The sequence below is a fragment of the Pan paniscus genome, chromosome 8 (assembly GCF_029289425.2).
Source record: "Pan paniscus chromosome 8, NHGRI_mPanPan1-v2.0_pri, whole genome shotgun sequence".
Lineage (NCBI taxonomy): Eukaryota > Metazoa > Chordata > Mammalia > Primates > Hominidae > Pan > Pan paniscus.
The window spans coordinates 59,632,343-59,649,540 of NC_073257.2; the positions used below are offsets into that span (position 1 = coordinate 59,632,343).

At 43.4% G+C, this 17,198-nt stretch overlaps 2 protein-coding genes across 2 annotated transcripts in view; one reads left to right on the plus strand and one right to left on the minus strand.

Annotated features, from left to right (window-relative positions):
* The window catches only part of LOC100969124 (anthrax toxin receptor-like), a 748,177-nt gene that overhangs the window by 637,016 nt on the left and 93,963 nt on the right, over nt 1-17,198 (plus strand).
* Nucleotides 9,773-17,198, minus strand: part of ANTXRL (ANTXR like) — a 43,782-nt gene continuing 36,356 nt past the window's right edge. Inside the window, exon 17 of the mRNA XM_034930446.3 lies at nt 9,773-10,532. Coding sequence (XP_034786337.2) covers nt 10,116-10,532 — 417 coding nt within the window. The 3' untranslated portion in view covers nt 9,773-10,115. The remainder of the gene's footprint in view (nt 10,533-17,198) is intronic.

A 17,198-nucleotide genomic window follows, 5' to 3' on the forward strand; every position in this document is an offset into this window, starting at 1 on the left:
GGCAAAACCATATCAGAAAGTAAAGGTAGAAGTCAAGCTTGGATGGGAAATGACATTGTAGATTATTATTATTATTATTATTATTATTATTATTATTATTATTTTGAGATGAAGTTTTGCTCCTGTTGCCCAGTGAAATTGTTTCTCTAATTTCATTTTCAGATTGTGTCTTGTAGATGTATAGAAATACAATTGATAAATGATTCTGGCTATTAACCTTTTATGCTTCAACCTTGCTGAACACTATTTCTCTTTTTTTTTTTTTTTTTTGAGACGGAGTTTCGTTCTTGTTGCCCAGGCTGGAGTGCAATGGCGTGATCTTGGCTCACTGCAACTTCCGCCTCCCGGGCTCAAGCAATTCTCCTGCCTCAGCCTCCCAAGTAGCTGGGATTGCAGGCATGCGTCACCATGCCCGGCTAATTTTGTATTTTTAGTAGAGACGGGGTTTCTCCATGTTGGTCAGGCCTGCCTCAGCCTCCCAAAGTGCTAGGACTACAGGCATGAGCCATCGTGCCCAGTCAGATTTGTATATTTTTAAAAGAATTTTTTTTACTTTTTTTTTTTTTTTTTGAGACAGAGTCTCACTCTGTTGCCCAGGCAGTGGCACAATCATTGCTCACTGCAACCTCCACCTCCTGGGTCCAAGTGATTCTCATTCAAGTGCCTAAGCCTCCCAAGTAGCTGGGATTACAGGATCCCGCCCCCATGCTCAGCTAATGTTTGTATTTTTAGTAGAGATGGGGCTTCACCATGTTGTTCAGGTTGATCTCGAACTCCTGACCTCAGGTGATCCACCTGCCTTGGCCTCCCAAAGTGCTGGGATTGCGGGCATGAGCCACCACTCCCGAACAGAACAACATTTTTTTGATGTGGATTTTAAAATGCCTCCCCTTCTTTCAACATTGATTAAGTCCCTTCTACATGCCAGGCACTGTATGTGTGAAACAGTCCCAACTCTCAATGAGTGTAGGCAGATACACAAACAAAGGCTTAAGGAGGTCAGTTTTCTCAGACCATACTGCTGGACAGTATATGAACCTGGGATACAAACCCACCTCTACTTGACCTCAAATTTGATGCTGGGGTGGTTTTAATTTTATTCTGGGAATTTCAGTCATTCAACCATAAAAAGGTGAAAAGTCTGTGTCAGATGTGTGTGTAGTGGTCTGTATAATAAAGACTGAAGGAAGCAACCCAACCAATTAAGAGACTTTCTCTAAAGGCAGAGTAATGCTAAGGGCAGTGGCAGTGACAAAAGTGGAGGAAAAAGTCTGTGATCATTTGGGAGACAGAATAGGAAGTGCTTGGTCATGAGATGTGAAAGAAGAGGGGAAGTAGAAGGAAAACAGAGCTGCTCAGGCTCTGCTGGGGAAGACTGGGTGTGTAGCAGTGCCTTCCTCCTGGCCGAGAATGTAGGAAGAGAAATAGGTAAGGAGGAAAACATAGTTTTTTACTCTCAGTGTCACATTAAAATGGAACTCTCTGCTCAAAAGTTGAATATAAATCTCTGTAGGCTAAGTCCATTTGTGACATCCCAACATATGTTTTCAAAAATAACATACACACTAAATCAAGCCATTAAGCATAACTGGGGAAATTTCCTAAAATTTACATGCTAAAAAATCACCATTTTTCATTTATTACTTTCATGGAGCAACTTTGAATCTATGGTTACAGCAAGTGAGGCACCTTGTATAAAATAAAGCTAATACATGAAATAAAACCATTTAAAATTCTATTGTTCTCAGAGAATGGAGAAAGCAATTGAAGCCATGGGTGTGGAGGTGACTGCCTTGAGAAGTTGTGTATAGTAAGGAGAACTGGGAAGAAAGAAGACCTGGAGAATAGGGTGATTTATACGGCATTAAGTGAAGCTTGCAAAAGTGAGCACTGGGAGTCAAGAGACATGTATGAATCAGGAATGGCTGCTCCTGTGAGTTGTTAGAAAGGAGATGATGCCTTCTTTTCATATCGGTAACAGCAGCACCCAGCACAGTGCCTGTTCAATAGGTACTCGACATGTATTATCCCAATGCAGAGTCAAATTTTGCCAGGAGGGCAGGAAAGCTACAAATTAGCTATGGCAACTTAGTGATTGGGCTTGTGTGTCTGTGTGAGTGAGCTGGATGTCAGGCAGTGGGTAAAGTAGTGAACTGGAGGTGAGAAAACAATGACACAAACTCAGGGCTTCTCTTCCCAAGTATTTGGCTGAGAAGAGAGATGTAGTATTAAAGAGAGATATGTGGTAAAGGAAGCCTTTTATTTCAAGATTCAACAAAAGCGTGAGTATACTTCTATGTTAAAGGGAAAGAGCCAACAGAGAAAACACATTTTTGAGGTTAGAAGAGAAGGAAGAACTAATGCAGAAGGGCCCCAAAAGGCACAGGTGCGTGCAATCTGGATCAGGGACAGATTAGCTTTGGACTCCTACAAAAGCAAGAAGGGAGAAAGGACGATGTGACACTAGAGATATTTCTGGTAAAGGAAAGGTTTAGGAAAAGATCTTTTGATGACCTTTATTTTAACCGAATTTTTTTTTTTTTTTTTTTTTTTTTTTTTTTTTTTGCTCTGTCACCCAGGCTGGAGTGCAGTGGCACGATCTCGGCTCACTGCAACCTCTGCCTCCTGGGTTCACGCCATTCTCCTGCCTCAGCCTCCTGATTAGCTGGGACTACAGGTACCCGTTACCATGTCCGGCTAATTTTTTGTATTTTTAGTAAAGACAGGGTTTCAACGTGTTAGCCAGGATGGTCTCCATCTCTTGACTTCGTTATCCGCCCGCCTCGGCCTCCCAAAGTCTGGGATTACAGGCATGAGCCACTGCACCCGGCTACAGACTTAAAAAAAAAAAATACTCTGGGAAAAACGATATTATGTATAGAAAAGTCTACACTTCTTGATACAACTAACTAAAAAAAGCCTGATACACTAAACAAAACCCAAATAATGTCTTCCCTAAAAGTGGGTAACTTGAAAAGCAATTCGAGCAAAAATCAATGAGTTCAATTATAAATAAGTATATCAACAAAGTGAAAGATGGGTTTAATTTTTCCCACAAAAAGTTAAAAGAAATAACAGCAGTTTTAGAGGAAGAGGAAAAAATAATAAGAAAATTATATGGAGTTGCAAAATGTGTGACTATTTACAAACTCTAACATATAACTACAAAACGGACCAGAAGAATCATTATCATAGGAAGCAAAGGGTCATTTCAAAAATCAGAGGAGGGATGATTAATATTTAATTTAATTCTGTGGAAAAAATTTAAGTAACCTTTGAGGACAAAAATAGGTGATATGTTGAAATGCGGGAAACCACAGTGGAAGGAAAAAGAATTCAAGAAAGCTCAGTTTCAGTAACCAGTATCTAGTAAAATCTTCAGGACCTAGAGGCTACAATCTGCATTAATAGTGTCTGAAGACCTAGAAATGTCATTAAATACCATTTTGGATAATTGTTGTAGACTTGAGATGATGTCTATTTAAAGTTACAAGATAGTGCCTGTATTTCTGTATTCATTACAGAAAACAATTGGATATGGAAAAGAAACTAACATGCTATGCCACAATCTCTAAAGAAAGATTAGGGAAGTTTCAGCTTCATTAAAAAAGACAAAAATACTATTATATAATAATAAAGCATTCAATACAACAAGAAGATTTTACTAAATATATATGCACCCAACAATGGAGCATTCAGATTCATAAAACAAATAGTACTATACCTAAGAAAACAGATTGATAGCAATATAATGATAGTGGGGGACTTCAATATCCCAATGACATCACTAGACAGACCATCGAGGTAGAAAATAACAAAGAAACTCTGGACTTAAACTGGACTACAGACCAAATGGATCTAAAAACATTTATAGAGCATTCTACCAACAACCACAGAATATACATTCTTTTCACCTGCACATGAAACATTCTCCAAAATTGACCATAACCTTGGCCATAATGCAAGGCTCAATAAAATAAAATAAAAACTGAAATAATATCAAGTGTCTTCTCAAACCACTGTGAAATGAAATTAGGAATCAATACCAAGAGGAACACTCAAAACTGCACAAGTACATGGAAACTAAACAACTTCCTCCTGAATGACTCTTGGGTAAACAATGAAATTAAGGCAGAAATTAAAAAAAATTCTTTGAAATGAATGAAAACAGAGTCATAAAATACCAAGACATCTGGGAAAGAGCAAAAACAGTACTAAGACAAAAGCTTATAGCCCTAAATGCCTACATCAAAAAGACAGAAAGATCTCAAATTAACAACCTAACATCACAGTTGAAGGAACTAGTAAAAACAGAACAAACCAAACTCAAAGCTAGGAGAAGAAAGGAAATAACAAGGAGCAGAACTAAATGGGATTGAGACTATAAAAAGATACAAAGGATCAATAAAACAAAAAGTTGGTTCATTGAGGGGATAAACAAAATTGACAGACTGCTAGCTAGATTAACCAAGAAAAATGAGAGAAGATTCAAATAAGCACAATCAGAAATGACAAAAGTGACATTATAAATGATGCTACAGAAATACTAAAGATCATTAGAGACTACTATGAACACCTCTATTCACACAAACTAGAAAACCCAGAGGAAATTGATAAATTCCTGGAAACACAAAATCTCCCAAGACTGAACCAGGAAGAAATAGAAATCCTGAACAGACCAATAATGGATAAGAAAATTGAATTAGTAATAAGAAACTTTCCAAAAACACACACACACAAAATTTCCCAGGACCAGATAAATTCACAGCTTTGTACATCTACCAGATTTACAAGAAGAGCTAGTATCAATCTTACTGAAACTATTCCAAAATATTGATGAGGATCCAGTATCATCCTGATACCAAAATCAGGCAAGGACACAACAAAAAATAAAACTACAGGCCAATATCCTTTATGAACGTACACGCAAAAATCATCAAAAAAATAATACTAGTAAAACAAATCCAGCACTGCATCAAAAAGATAATTCATCACAGTCAAGTGGGCTTTATTCCAAGGATGCAAAGATGGTTAAAGACGGCAAATTAATAAACATGATTCACCGCATAAACAGAACTAAAACAAAAATCATATGATCATCTCAATAGATGCAGAAGAAGCATTCAATAAAATTCAACATCCTTTCATGATAAAAACCCTCGATAAACTAGACATCAAAAGAACATACCTCAAAATAAAAAGAGCCATATAAGACAAACCCATAGCCAACGTTATACTGAATGGGGAAAAGTTAAAAGCATTCTCCTTAAGATCTGAAACAAGACAAGAATGCCCACTCTCGCCACTCCTATTTGATATAATACTGGAAGTCCTGGCTAGACCAATCAGGCAAGAGAAAGAAATAGAAGGTATCCAAATTGGAAAAGAGGAAGTCAAATTATCTCTGTTTATGATGATATGATTGTATACCTAGAAAACCCTAAAGACTCTTCCAATAGACTCCTAGACTTGATAAACAACTTTGGTAAAGTTTCATGAGATAAAAATAAATGTACAAAGATCAGTAGCACTTGAATACACCAATAACATGGAAGCTGAGAACCAAATCAAGAACTCAATCTCATTTACAATAGCCACCTAAAAAAAATTACCTAGGAATACATTTAACCAGGACTTGAAAGATCCCTACAAGGGTAACTACGAAACACTGATGAAAGAAACCATAGATGATGCAAATGGAAAAACATCTCATGCTCATGGATTGGAATAATCAATATTGTTAAAATGACCATGTCCCTAAAGCAATCTACAGATATGACATAATTCCTGTCAAATTTTCAACATCATTATTCACAGAACTAGAAAAAAATTCTAAAGTTTATATGAAACAAAATAAAGCCTAACTAGCCAAAGTAATTGTGAGAAAAAAAAAATCCAAAGGCATCATATTGCCTGACTTCAAACTATACTGCAAGGCTATGGTAACTAAAACAGCATGGTACTAGTACAAAAAATGGACATGTAGATCAATGGAACAGAATAGAGAGCCCCCAAATTAAAGCTACATACCTACAATTAATAGATGTTTGACAAAGTCAACAAAAATAGTGGGGAGAGGACAGACACCCTATTCAATAAGTGGTGGTGGAAAAATTGGCTAGCCACATGCAGAAGAATGAAACTGGACTCCCATCTCATTATAAACAAAAATTAATTCAAGATGGATTAAAGACCCAAACAAGACCTGAAACTGTAGAAATCCCAGAAAAAAAAACCTAGGAAAAATGTGGATATCAGCCTAGGTGAATAATTTATGACAAAGACCCCAAAAGCAAATGCAACAAAAACAAAAATAGGCAAATGGAACTTAACTAAACTGGAAAGCTTCTGCACAGCAAAGTAAATGATCAACAGAGTAAACAGCCAATTTACAGAATGGGAGAAAATATTTGCAAATTATGCTTCCAACAAAGAACTAATATCCAGAATATATAAGGAAATCAACAACTAAACAGAAAAAAAACAAGCAACCTTATTAAAAATTGAGCAAAGGATAAGAATAGACATTTCTCAAAAGAAGAAATATAAACAGGAAGCACATGAAAAATTCTCAACACTGCTAATTATCAGATAAATGCAAATTAGCACCACACTGAAATATCATTTTACACCAGTCAGAATGGCTATTTTTAAAAAGTCAAAAAACAACAGATGTTGTTGTGGATATAGACAAAAGGAAATGTTCATATACTGATGGTGGAAATCTAAATTGGTTCAACACCTATGAAAATCAGAATGGAGATTTCCCAAAGAACTAAAAATAGAACTACCATATGACTCAGTAGTCCAACTACTGGGTATCTATCCAAAGGAAAAGAAATCGTTATATAAAAAAGACACCTCTACTAGTATGTTTATCTCAGCAATATTCACAATAGCAAAGTCATGGAACCAATGGTTGACCAGATAAATAAAATGTAGTATAAATACACTATGAAATACTATGCATCCATAAAAAATGAAATCATGTTCTTTGCAGCAACGTAGTGGAGGTGGAGGCCATTATCCTAAATGAACTAACTCAGAAACAGAAAATCAAACACCGCATGTTCTCACTTACCAGTAGGAACTAAACAATGGGTACACATGGACATATGGATGGAAATAAGAGATGCTAGGGAATCCAAAACGGGAGAGGGTGGGAGGGGGATGAAGGCTGAAAGACTACCTATGGGAAACAATGTTTGGTATCTGGGTGATGGGTACACTAGAAGCCCAATCTCCACCAGTACACAATATACCCATGTAACGATCATGCACATGTACCCCCTGAATCTAAAATTTAAAAATGCAGCCCACCTGCAACTGAGCCCACCTGCATGATCAAGGGCTGTGTCCCTTTTCTCCCTTCACCAGGATGATGCCAAACCTGGGGAATCAACTCAGCTGGAGAGGAGGAAGCAGGGCAGGAGTGGCCCATGGAAGCATGGCTGGCAAAGTTCCCTCTGCCTGCCCCTGCTATCACTGTTCAACACAGAAAGCCTGGGAGGGTCCCTGTGGGTGGCCAGGGTGGAAGGTTCCTCCCCTCCGATGTCTTCTGAGCTCACCTTCTTAATATATGACTTCCTCCCTTGAGGGATGAGGAAGGATGACAGGCCCTAGCTTGAGTTCATGTTGGCTAAACTCCAAAGGCTCTCAATCCCCCTTAACAAACAAGTATGTTGATTTCCCCAGGATCATATAAAGCTCTTCATGAAATTGCACATACATTTCTTCCTATGGGGTCTCAGAGTTGCAGGGACGGGAAGCAACATCTTCATGTTTCCACATGGGTAACACAGAAGAAATAAAGTCTCTGTACACTTTCAGGTTATTTCAACTTCCTTTCTGCCTAATGAAAGCTTTCCCACACTTTTCCTGGTGTCATGAATACAGTGAACATTTTCTCCCTTAGTCTTGAGAGATACACAGTCCCAGGCACCTTGTAAAGTTGCCTTGGCTGCTCTGGGCACATTTGTATGTGGCTGTAGGCATTAGGCAGCTGGGCCAGACAGTCTAGAGCCAGAGGGTGCACTGTCTGGCTGGCTCTCCCTTCCCACACCTGCGGGCATGCATCCTACCTCTCTGGACCCTGTCTCATTGCGCTGCACACAGGCCATGCACCTGCTCACCAGGCACCAGGTGCCCTTGTCATAGATATCTCCACCTGTCTAGCAATGAAGTGGGAACGCTCAATTCTTTGTGCAAATCTCTGTATTTACAGGACCAGAGGTGTTTTGTTTTGTGAAACAAAAACTCTCTAAAAAACAAAGCAAGACAAAAAATTGATGAAGCCAGGCCTCCCATTCCAGGAAGAACGTTGAGAAGTGAAGTGTGGAGGGGCAGCATGTTCTCGAGTACCCACAGTTGCTCAGGGAATGAGCCTCCAAATGGGGAAAAACCAAATGACTAGGTCCCGTCCACCCCCAGGGGCTCTAGCATCCTCTTCCATTTCCTCAACATTGACCTGGCTCATTTCTCTGGATGCCTTGTGCAAGGCGTTGTGTGCCTGGAAAAGCCTCTCATAACCAGCTTGGGAGATAGATGTGCAGACACAGAGGGGAGAGGCTGGGGAAGGGTGGGAGAGGCAGGCTTCCCATCATGGCAGCTGGCAGGACCCAGATGCAGAGTCCAGGCTGCAGCAGGACAGGAGGGTGCAAGACGGAGAAGGGGGACAAGAAAAAGTAACTCCTCAGGATGATGGCACTGAAGGTTAAAGTCATGTGACCTAGAGAAAGCCCCCAAAGCCCTACACACAGAGGCAAGACATTGCCATGAAGCCTTAAAACAAAGAAACGAACAAACAAACATGGGAGGGGGGACAGTGTGGTTATCACTGTCAAATTAGTCAATATTGTTTAAAATCCAAATCTGGTATATTTTTAACTTGTACTTGTCTTTCAGAATTTCTGTGGAAAAGCAACAATATTGCATTCCAGTAGATGGGGGAGGTGGAGAGCCGTTTATTTACTCTCAAAGATGGATTAGGGATGACTGGACAACCTCAGCCATAGCTCCCCTCTCCTGACTTGCTCAGGAGCCCCATGTGGGGTGCCCATGGCCTGTGTGGGTGGCACCTTGGGCAGTCATGCAGCCACCATGTGCACACAGTGGGCGGTGGGACACTGCCTGTTGACACTCATCTCTGTTGGGGCTGTGGTTTCTTCTATGGGGACAAATGATTAAGGAGGGAAGTTTACCTTTTCTCGTGAAATGAGGAGGATTCCCTGAAATTTGCCTGGTCTTGGGGACGGTGTGGGGTATCTGGGAAGATAGTTAGCATTTCCAGAAAGGGCCTCACTGCCTTCTGGGACACATTCAGAATTTGAGTAGCCAAAAAATGGAAACCAGGGACAAGAAGATGAGTACAGGAAGTGAGATATGCAAGTATTTTTCCTTTCAAAAAGCTAGGGAGGGGCCGGGTGCTGTGGCTCACGCCTGTAATCCCAACACTTTGGGAGGCCGAGGTGGGTGGATCACCTGAGGTCAGGAGTTTGAGACCAGCCTGACCAACATGGTGAAACCCCATTTTTACTAAAAATACAAAAATTAGCCAGGCATGGTGGCAGGCTCCTGTAATCCCAACTACTCGGGAGGCTGAAGCAGGAGAATCACTTGAACCCAGGACGTGGAGGTTGCAGTGAGTTGAGATCACACCATTGCACTCAGCCTGGGCCTGGGCGACAGAGCGAGACTCTGTCTCAAACAACAACAACAACAACAACAACAACAACAACAACAACAACAACAACAACAACAACAACAAAAAGCTAGGCAGGGATACACAGTATTGAATTCATATTTCAAACACTTTTTGAGCTTTTTAAATGGAGAATTTGGCCTAAGACCTCATGTGTCCCAGCCCTTGATGACAGATGAATTCGGGGCTGTTGGGAGTGGAATGCATTCATGCCTGGCATCCCAACGGCACCAGGGCACTGTGTCGTGGCAGGTGCAGTATAAATCCAGCTCACTCAAAAGACAAGCTCCCTGGTGTCAAACACAATCAACTTTAGTTGATCAGCAAGAATTCAACTCCTTTGACCGCAAGAAAAGACTCAATGTATATGTCCAGTTCAGCAACAAAAGCCTGTTAATCTTGGGTGTTTGGTGCCTTAGAAGTTGGGCTCTGAGGGGGGGAGTGACAAAGGGGGTTCTGCAGTGTGCCTGAGCAGTGGGGACAGCAGCGGCAGCATCCTGGAGGGAGGCCTCAAGCACCTAGCTGGGGGGAGGCGGCACCTGGAGGAGCAGGTGAGGGGGAGGCACTCCCGGCTGGGTTGAAGGCAGCTCTTTGGGTTGCACAGAGTCTGTGCTTGGGAAAAGTACTCCGGGCTGTGTCTCAGGCAGATCCTTGGGCTGCAGGGAGCCTGTTTGAGGGCGAGGCACTCCCGGCTGTGTCTCAGGCACATCCTTGGGCTGCAGGGAGCCTGTGGTAGGGAAAGGCACTCCTGGCTGTGTGGAAAGCAGATCCTTGGGCAGCAGGGACCCTGTGCATATTGGGACTGTGCAAGGGCTAAGCTGAGGTACCTCCCCTGTAGGGAAGAGAAGAGAGAGAAGGTCACTGTGATGGCATTTGAACTGGGCTCAGAAGGCTGCGGTTGCCTGGCTCAAGGGATGGGGCCAGGACCCATCGGGACCCACAGGGTGGGCCTTGCTGTGCTCCTCCTCTCTCCCCTGGGTGCTGCCTCCAGCCTGGACTCCTCCTTCCAGACTCAGCTGTAGCGTTAAAAGTCCCCTCTTCCTCTCCAGGCAGCCCTGGGTCTCTGACTCTGGACTCCCTCAGCCCTCCAGTCGAAATTGTTTGCTTCCCCCTGGTAGCTAGGAGGAGGCCCCAATTACCTCTGTGCCCCAGCATGGCACAGAAGGCTCTAGTGAGCATGTGGAAGGGATGAGTGCTCACCACAGCCCTCAAGGCTGGCTCCAGGGACCCTTGGGTGGGTGATGAGCTGAGAAGGCAGCAGCTCCATGGTTACCTTGGTTTGGGAAGAGGATGATCCAGACCCGTAGGAAGAGCAAACTCTGTTTTGCAGAAGCAGCTGCTTTGCTTTCATCTTGGGCACACACTAGTGTAGCCAACTCACCACCCACACAGCTGCAAGCCACACAGAGATTGTCTCTGTGTTCGTCTGTGATGCCTTTCTCTCTGCTGGCTTCTTATGCTCATGATCGGGGCAAGCCTGTCTGAAGACTTGATAGGGCCTTTCAAAAAGGCCCTCAGGGTCACTCTAAGTAAGGTCAAAGGGACTGGGGTTCAATCTAGCCTCTGACCTCAGGCAAGTCACTCAACCTCTTGGGAATGACTTTCCCGTCTCTCAAATGGGCCCAGCAATACCAAACATGGATTGGTCACCCCAAGTCCATTCTTCCTGTCTTCCTTACTAACGAAGCCTGCTTTTGTTAAGAAAGGCAATGTGGTGCAACAAACCACCACGGCACATATTTACCGATGTAACAAACCTGCACATCCTGCACATGTATCCTGGAACTTAAAATTAAAAAAAAAAGAGAGAGGCAATGTGCTCAGTTGTAAAAGGACCTTTTCCCAGTCTCCCTTGCTGAGCAACATGGCCATGTGAATGCATTCTGGCAACGGAGTATAAACAGGAATTGTTGGGCATTGCTTTAAAGAAGGCTGCTTTCCCTTTTTCCTTCTTCTTCCTGCCTGTAATATGAGTGTGATGACTGGAGCTCCAGAAGCCATCTTATAAGCATGAAAGCAAATTGAAAGCCTGGCCTTTTCAAGGAGAATTGTTAGGTTTCCCCAAGGCTGTTCTCTTGGGGCTTAGCAGGCAGGCAATTAGATAACAATCTTTCTCAGAGCTGCTCAGCTCTCCCATTTCTCAATTTGTATAGGCTGTCCTCTGTTTCTGGAATGTTCTTCCTAACCTTGTCTGCCTAGTGAACTGCTGCTCACCTTTTCAGACTCAGCTCCAGAGTGGCCTCCTCCAGGAAGCCCCTTATCCTTGCTCCCAGCTAAATTGACCACCCTGCTTGGTCTTTCCAGTCATGTCCTGGCAGAAAGCTGAGCCCATTGTGGGAAGTGCCCTGTCCTTCTATATGTGCCTGTCCCTGCTCTGCAAGCATGAGGACTGTAACTGCATCCCCTTCAGCACCTGTGGCTGGAGGGCTGCAGCAGGATCCCAGGATGCCAATGGGCATATGCTACTTTGCCTCGACCTCCCCATCTGTGATGTGGTGCTGATGATGCCCACATACCACGGCAGGAGCAGCAGCCCATCAATGCTTGTGGTTTCCCTGGCGTGGGGCCTGTTCTGCTCCTTCTGTACTCAAGGCCACCCTTCCCGGCTGCCTGGAATCCCAGGGGTCTCCTGCCAGGCCAGTCTCAGCCTGATGGTCCCAAGGAAACGCTCCATTCCTCACAGGTGTTCCACAGAGCATGCAGACTTTGAGCTTGCTTGAACCTGTCATTCATGCATAAAGCCTCCCCTTGGACATGTGAGTGACAAATGCCTCAAATGCTGGATTCCCCTACAGAGATGGTCTCTCTCTTACTGAGAGGGGCCCTTCTCCCATCTAGGCCCCGTCCTGTGACCTGCCCTCTCCTGCCCCTGCCCTGCTAGTCCCTATTCAGGATGATGCTGACTTTCCCCTTGTGCCCCCTCAGACCCTGTCTTGAACCACCTGTGTCTACAGCTGCCTGTCCACCTTCCTTCATGCCCGATTGGGCTCCTGCCACTTGTTCAGGGATTCAGGCTTCCTTCTTAGTACAATCCAAGTGTGTTAGCCTGCTCTCCCTGACTCCACCCATCCCCAAATCTAGTCCTCCCAGGACCATCTTCCCTCCCAGCTCACACCCTCCAGAGAAGCTCTGCACTGCTGGCAGGATCCAGTCCCTCCACCCAGCCTGCACGCCAGACTGTCCCCTGCCAGGTTCCTGGGGTCTCCATACCCTGCCTTCAGGCAATCACAGCCCAGCTACTAGAAGAGTTGGCCATGCCCTGGCACCCTCCCTCGCTCCTCTTGAGGGCTCTGCTCCTCACCTCTCCATGTTGCACGCCCAAGCCCAGCCATCCTGAGCCTCAGTTCTGGTGCTGCCTCTGACAAGCTGCCTTCCTTGAAGGGGAGCATCCTGGTCCCAAAGCCCCAGAGCACTAGAGCTGAATCTCTTTCTCTTTCTCCAGACAGCCTGTCTCTCTCCTTGCAGCACAGAGTTGGGGTCCCTTCACATAACAGCACCCTCACCCTGCCTGCCCCAGGTCACACACAAAGCTCAAGGCCGTACCCAGAGCAAGAGCGACCAGAGAGTCTATGGGCTTGGCCCAGACCTCCACCTGGAGGAACACGGATGTTTTCTCCAGCTTTCCTTGGGGCTCAAGAAGGTTCAGCACTGTATTCCACCCACCACTGCCCTCCTGACCACAAGCCGACTGGACCCAGAGTGCAGGTCACTCCATCAGGATGTGCTGGGCCACAGTCCAGGCCTCACAGAGGTGGCTTTGTCATGGGGGCTTGAAGCCCCACCTCACTCCTCCTGGTCACCACCCAGACTATAAGGCCCAGGCAAGATCTTGGCTTCTGGTCAGTGCTCTCCTCTGTCCACTCAGGCCTCAGCCCCCAACCTTTTTTCCTCTGAGCAATCCCTAGGGGCAGCCAAGGCCATTGTGCTCAAACCCTCTTCTGGCATGGTTAGAAGGCATGGCAGGAACCAGAAAGGATAATGCCACTCCCAGAAGGAGGTGGCCCCTCCTCCTGGCACTGCCCACCCAGCCTGGGGGATCTGTGGGGATGTTGTGAGGGGCTGCCTCTGTTCATTTTTGTGGGAGGAGGAAGTGCCAGCTGTGGGGCTCAGGGGCCTGCTGACTGCTGTCCACTCATTTCTCCCTGCCTTCCATCATCCCTAACACCAGTGCTGGGTGAGGGCAGGGGTGAGTCACCCTGCCCAGCCCCTGTTCCTTCCTTTTATCCATCTCTACTCACAGCTATTCCTCTTTTTATCCATCTCTACTCACATACTATGAGTCCACTAACATTTTTAATAAATAACCCTTTTAGCATGAAGATGAAAAAAAAAAAAAAACCCAGATGCCTTACAAAGAAAGACCTTCTGATCAGCCAGGCCTTCCTGTGATAAATACCTTTACTCCATGGCCTAAAACTGAGCTTAGAGCCACTGTAAAGGACTTCCCTAACCCAAGAGTGAAGCCTCAAGGGTTTACTGAGGAATTTCGAATGGCTCCCTGACCTTAACCAATTTATTCACATAATATTGGGGCCTGGTGAAGCTAAGAAATGGATGGCAGCAGCAGAATAGGGTGGACCTGAGGATGATATTAAAGACCCTCAAAAACCCCTGCATGAGAAGAGGTAAAAGGAGCTAGAAAAAATGCTGAACACATTTTACATTCAGTTCCTAAGATTGTTCCAGAAAAAATTGATTGGTGCATCATCCAACCCTGCAGATCAAAGCAGGAGGAACCAGTTTCAGATTACAGAACTTGCTTAGAAACACTGTTTCTGAAATATTTTGTGCTCAAAATATAGCAAGGAGTATTTCCTTCAGAGACTGGAATGGCATTAACTGCTGTATTTACAAACGAGCTCCGTCCTGAACTTGGCAGTTCAATTAAAACCTATAAGCCAGGATGGAAAGTTACAGACATGACTGAATTGGTGGCCTTAGCTGAACATTTTCAGAAGACTCTAGAGCAAGAAAAAACCCAAAAGGCTAACCATCTTATGCCTCTGCAATTACAACAGTTACAGGGGCCAAGACCAAAGGGACCTTCTCATTTTTATTTTAAATCACAAGCAAGAGGTCCAGAATAAGGAATTCCTTACCCCAAGGTAGATGCCTTCATTGCAAACACCCAGGACACTGGAAAAGGAGATTGTTGACTTTTGTCTCAGTCTACCACCAAGGCTCCTCCCTTTAGGCTGGACTGGTTCACCACTAGAGGGGACCCAAGAGATTTTAATGCTCAGAATAATAAAAATAGACAGGGCTCAGGGATTCTCTAGTAAACTGCTCCCCAAAACACTCTTAGATAAACATAGAAAAACAAGATGTAAGCTGGGAATCCTGTGCAATGCTGGTGTATACCAGGGTCGCCTTATCCAGCATAAACCCTACTTTAAAAAGCCAACAAATCTCTTGGAGTGAAAAGATCATCTCTGTGGTGAGGGTTTCGAATCAAGTTCAAGAGGCTTCCATATCTGAACCTGCCTAATCAACTTGAGGATATTTGCAAGAAAATATACCTTTCTACTATGTAACAGTGATCCAGTAAACTTGCCAGGGCAGGACTTTCAGAGTTGAAAGGGCACATACAATTCTCCTCAGAGGGAGAAGCAATCGTAGAGTTTCCTGACTCTCCTGAACCAGAATGGTTATGCTCTCTACAGACAAATCGATAAGATCAAAACTCAGGCCCATAATGAAACACCTTTCTAAAACACCTGAATATTTATGGGTCTCTTCCTCAAATGATAGAGAAAGAATTAAAAGTGCGGAGTCTATAAAGGTCCAAACTGGTTATTCTAAGTCTTTGCCTAAATTACTCCAATATACGCTAAAACCTAATGAAATTAAAGGGCTCTCAACAATTGTAGGAGATTTAACTAAACTAGGATTTAGAATTCCATGTACCAGTCCTTGTTAACACTTCCATCCTACCAGTTAAAAAACCAAATGGATGAGGTTGAAGATTTGTTCAAGATCTACAGCTAATTAATAAGATTATAATACCAAGATTTCCCATAGTCCAAAATTAGAATAGTTTATTACCTAACGTACCCACTGATTTAAAGTGGTTCATCGTAATAGACCTCTGCTCAGCCTTCTTTAGCATTCCAGTTCATAAAGAGAGTCAACATTTGTTTGCTTTTACTCAGAAAAATCAGCAGTACACCCGGCCTTTTCTATTTTTCCCAGGCATTGCCTCAGTACTTAATAACCCTACAGTCTTCTGGACATTGTACTGTTACTCAGTATGTAGATTAGCTGTTATGCTCTCCCACTCAACAGTGCTCTGAAATTGACTCAATTTACCTTCTATAGCAACTCACACATAAAGGTCACAAGGCCTTGATGGAAAAACTTCAATTTTCAAGAGAAATATTTCACTATTTGGGACATGACTTGACTGCTGAAGGGATTTCCCTCTCACCTGGGAGAATTCAAAACTATTCAACATTTTCCTTGGCCTGGAACCAAAAGACATTTAAGAGGTTTTCTTGGACTCACAGGATATTGAGGATCCTGGGTTGCAAATTTTCCCTTAATTGCCTCACTATTGTTTTAGCTCACTACAAATGCAGTATGGGAAGACAGTCCAGGCTTTTAACCATGAAACTGGCCTTATGACAGCCTCCAGCTTTAGGACTTCCAAACTACACTAAACCTTTTACCTTGGTTGTTCATGAACACAACAATCAGGTATTAGAAGTTCCTACTCAAGAACATGGGGGAAACATAGGCCCACTGCATATTCCAGTCTGCAATTAGACCCAGTAGTTAGGGAATATTCTAATCATTTAAAAGCAGTAGTAGCAGCAGCCAAGTTGGAAGCTTCATCCGAGCTTGTTTTAGGGAATGAACTCAATTCACAAGTCCAACATGCTGTGAAAAGTCTATTAAGTTTCAGCCAAACACAGCATTTTTCAGCAAGCCAGCTAGCATCTTATGAAATTCTTCCTGATGTCTTCTAATCTCCATCTAAAATGCTGCAACCTACTTAACCCTGCTATTGTATTAACTCTTCCTGACTCTGGTGATGACCACAATTGTGTAAGTGCAGTATTGGAAATAGTGGCCTCTTGCGTTGATTTATGAGACAGTACATTGGCTAATCCTGAGTTATTATTTTTTGTTCACAGGTCCTATGCCAAAAACTCAAAAGAAAATATCAGGCAGGATATGCCATTACCACCCAAAATGAGCTAATAGAGGAGGGAACTCTTCCTCAACTTAAGTCAGCTCAACCCACAGGCTTTTTGCTCTCACCCAAGTCTGTCCTATAGCTAAGGACAAGTCAGTAAATATTTACACAAATAGAAGATATACTTTTGGAGTAGTACACAATTTTGGCATTTATGGAAACAACAAAGGGTTTCTTACTTCTAGTAGGATCCTCATTAAAAAAACGGACTCCAAATAGATAAACTCATTTCTGCTACCTGGTTACCATCAGAGATGGCCATTATTAAGATTGAAGCTCATACCTGTAAAACTGAACCTG